The sequence below is a fragment of the Dendrobium catenatum genome, unplaced genomic scaffold (assembly GCF_001605985.2).
Source record: "Dendrobium catenatum unplaced genomic scaffold, ASM160598v2 original_scaffold_203248, whole genome shotgun sequence".
Taxonomy (NCBI): Eukaryota; Viridiplantae; Streptophyta; class Magnoliopsida; order Asparagales; family Orchidaceae; genus Dendrobium; species Dendrobium catenatum.
The window spans coordinates 1-1,375 of record NW_021521663.1 but is presented as its reverse complement, the minus strand read 5'-3'; the positions used below and the strand labels follow the sequence as shown (position 1 = coordinate 1,375).

At 42.8% G+C, this 1,375-nt stretch overlaps 1 protein-coding gene across 1 annotated transcript; it reads right to left on the bottom strand.

Moving 5' to 3' along the window:
* Positions 1-33: 33 nt before the first annotated feature.
* Positions 34-1,006, bottom strand: LOC110095849 (the record flags this gene model as incomplete). The annotated part of the gene is made up of 1 exon (XM_020821557.1): positions 34-1,006. A coding segment is annotated over exon 1 (973 nt), but the record flags the coding sequence as incomplete, so codon positions are not given.
* Positions 1,007-1,375: the final 369 nt, after the last annotated feature.

Below are 1,375 nucleotides of genomic sequence, written 5' to 3'. Positions count from 1 at the left end.
AAGCACTTAAACTAAAAGAAATTAGAGTCTTACCTGATAGTGTTAGTGAAGAAGAAGCATTTGGTTTTTCAAGAGATACCAGAAGTCGTTTTAATTTATCAATATCTTCTTTATTGAATTCTTCAAGGCTGGACTGTGCTTCTGGCTTACTTGTAGTGTTGTTAGCATGTGATGTGCTCTTTGTTTCACCCTTTTGATTCCACTCCTTGTTGGGGGGTTTTTCATGTATTTTCCAGCACGTTTTTTTTGTGTGTCTTGACTTTTTGCAATAGCTGCACCAAAGTGAATCCTTGTCTTTGAACTTTGAAGAATCTTTACCCTTCTCCTTCCATGACGATTCTTTGTTCATTACCATTGCTGAGCTTTCAACTGCCTTCGGTTCTAACATCACTCCTTGTCGGCTTTCTTCTGCGCGGATGAGGGAAATGGTTTCATTGAGTGATGACATCTCCTCCTTGCCAAGAATTTGAACCCTAACTTGGTCATATTCTGCATTTAGTCCTGCGAGAAAATCATAAACTCTATTCTTTTCAATAAAGTTTTTTAGGATCGCAGCATCTTCCGGACATCTGATTTCTATGCACCTATAGTGATCCAGTTCTTGCCACAGATTTTGTAGAATGGTGGCATACTCCGTCACGGTCTTACTCCCTTGCTTTGTACTTCCAACTTTGATTTTAATTTCAAAGATTTGGGCCGCATCTCTAGCTTTGGAGGTCTGTCTGGCAGCATCCCATATGTCCTTTGCAGTTGAAAGGAACATAAATGTATCGCTAATTTCTGGAGTTATAGAATTCCATAACCATGACATAATCATGGAGTCTGCTTCATCCCATGCCCCACAAATAGGATCTCCTTCTTTTGGTCCTCCTCCAAGGAGGTGATGTATTTTCCCTTTCCCCTTCAAGTAGGTCTTCACAAATTGAGACCACTTTAGGTAGTTCTTCCCATTTAGACGATAGGAAGGTTGCATGCTTTGAAGGTCACCTCGACCTTGGTGCGCCATCGATTCCTCAGTTTGATCAACACTTTGAGAGGAGTTTATTTCTGACATTGGAAAGCAATTAAGGCTTCCTAGAATTGTCTTGTTCGACAATAAAGGTCGAAAAATAAAGGTTTTCATTTTTTTTTTACTAAACCAAACCACCCGAGCTCTTTAAAAAAGCTCAGATCGAGACTAGGCACGGGGTCAGGCTCCAAACCAGCCGAGCTCTTTAAAAAGTTCAGATCGGGACTAGGCACGGGGTCGGGCTCTAGAGAAGTCTTGTTCGGCTTCACGGTCGCTGCTTTCGCTTGCAGGGAGCCGCTCGGTTAGGGTACGCATGCAGGGAGCCGCTCGGCTTCCTTGGTTCGCTGGATCCTTCTCTTCCGGTCG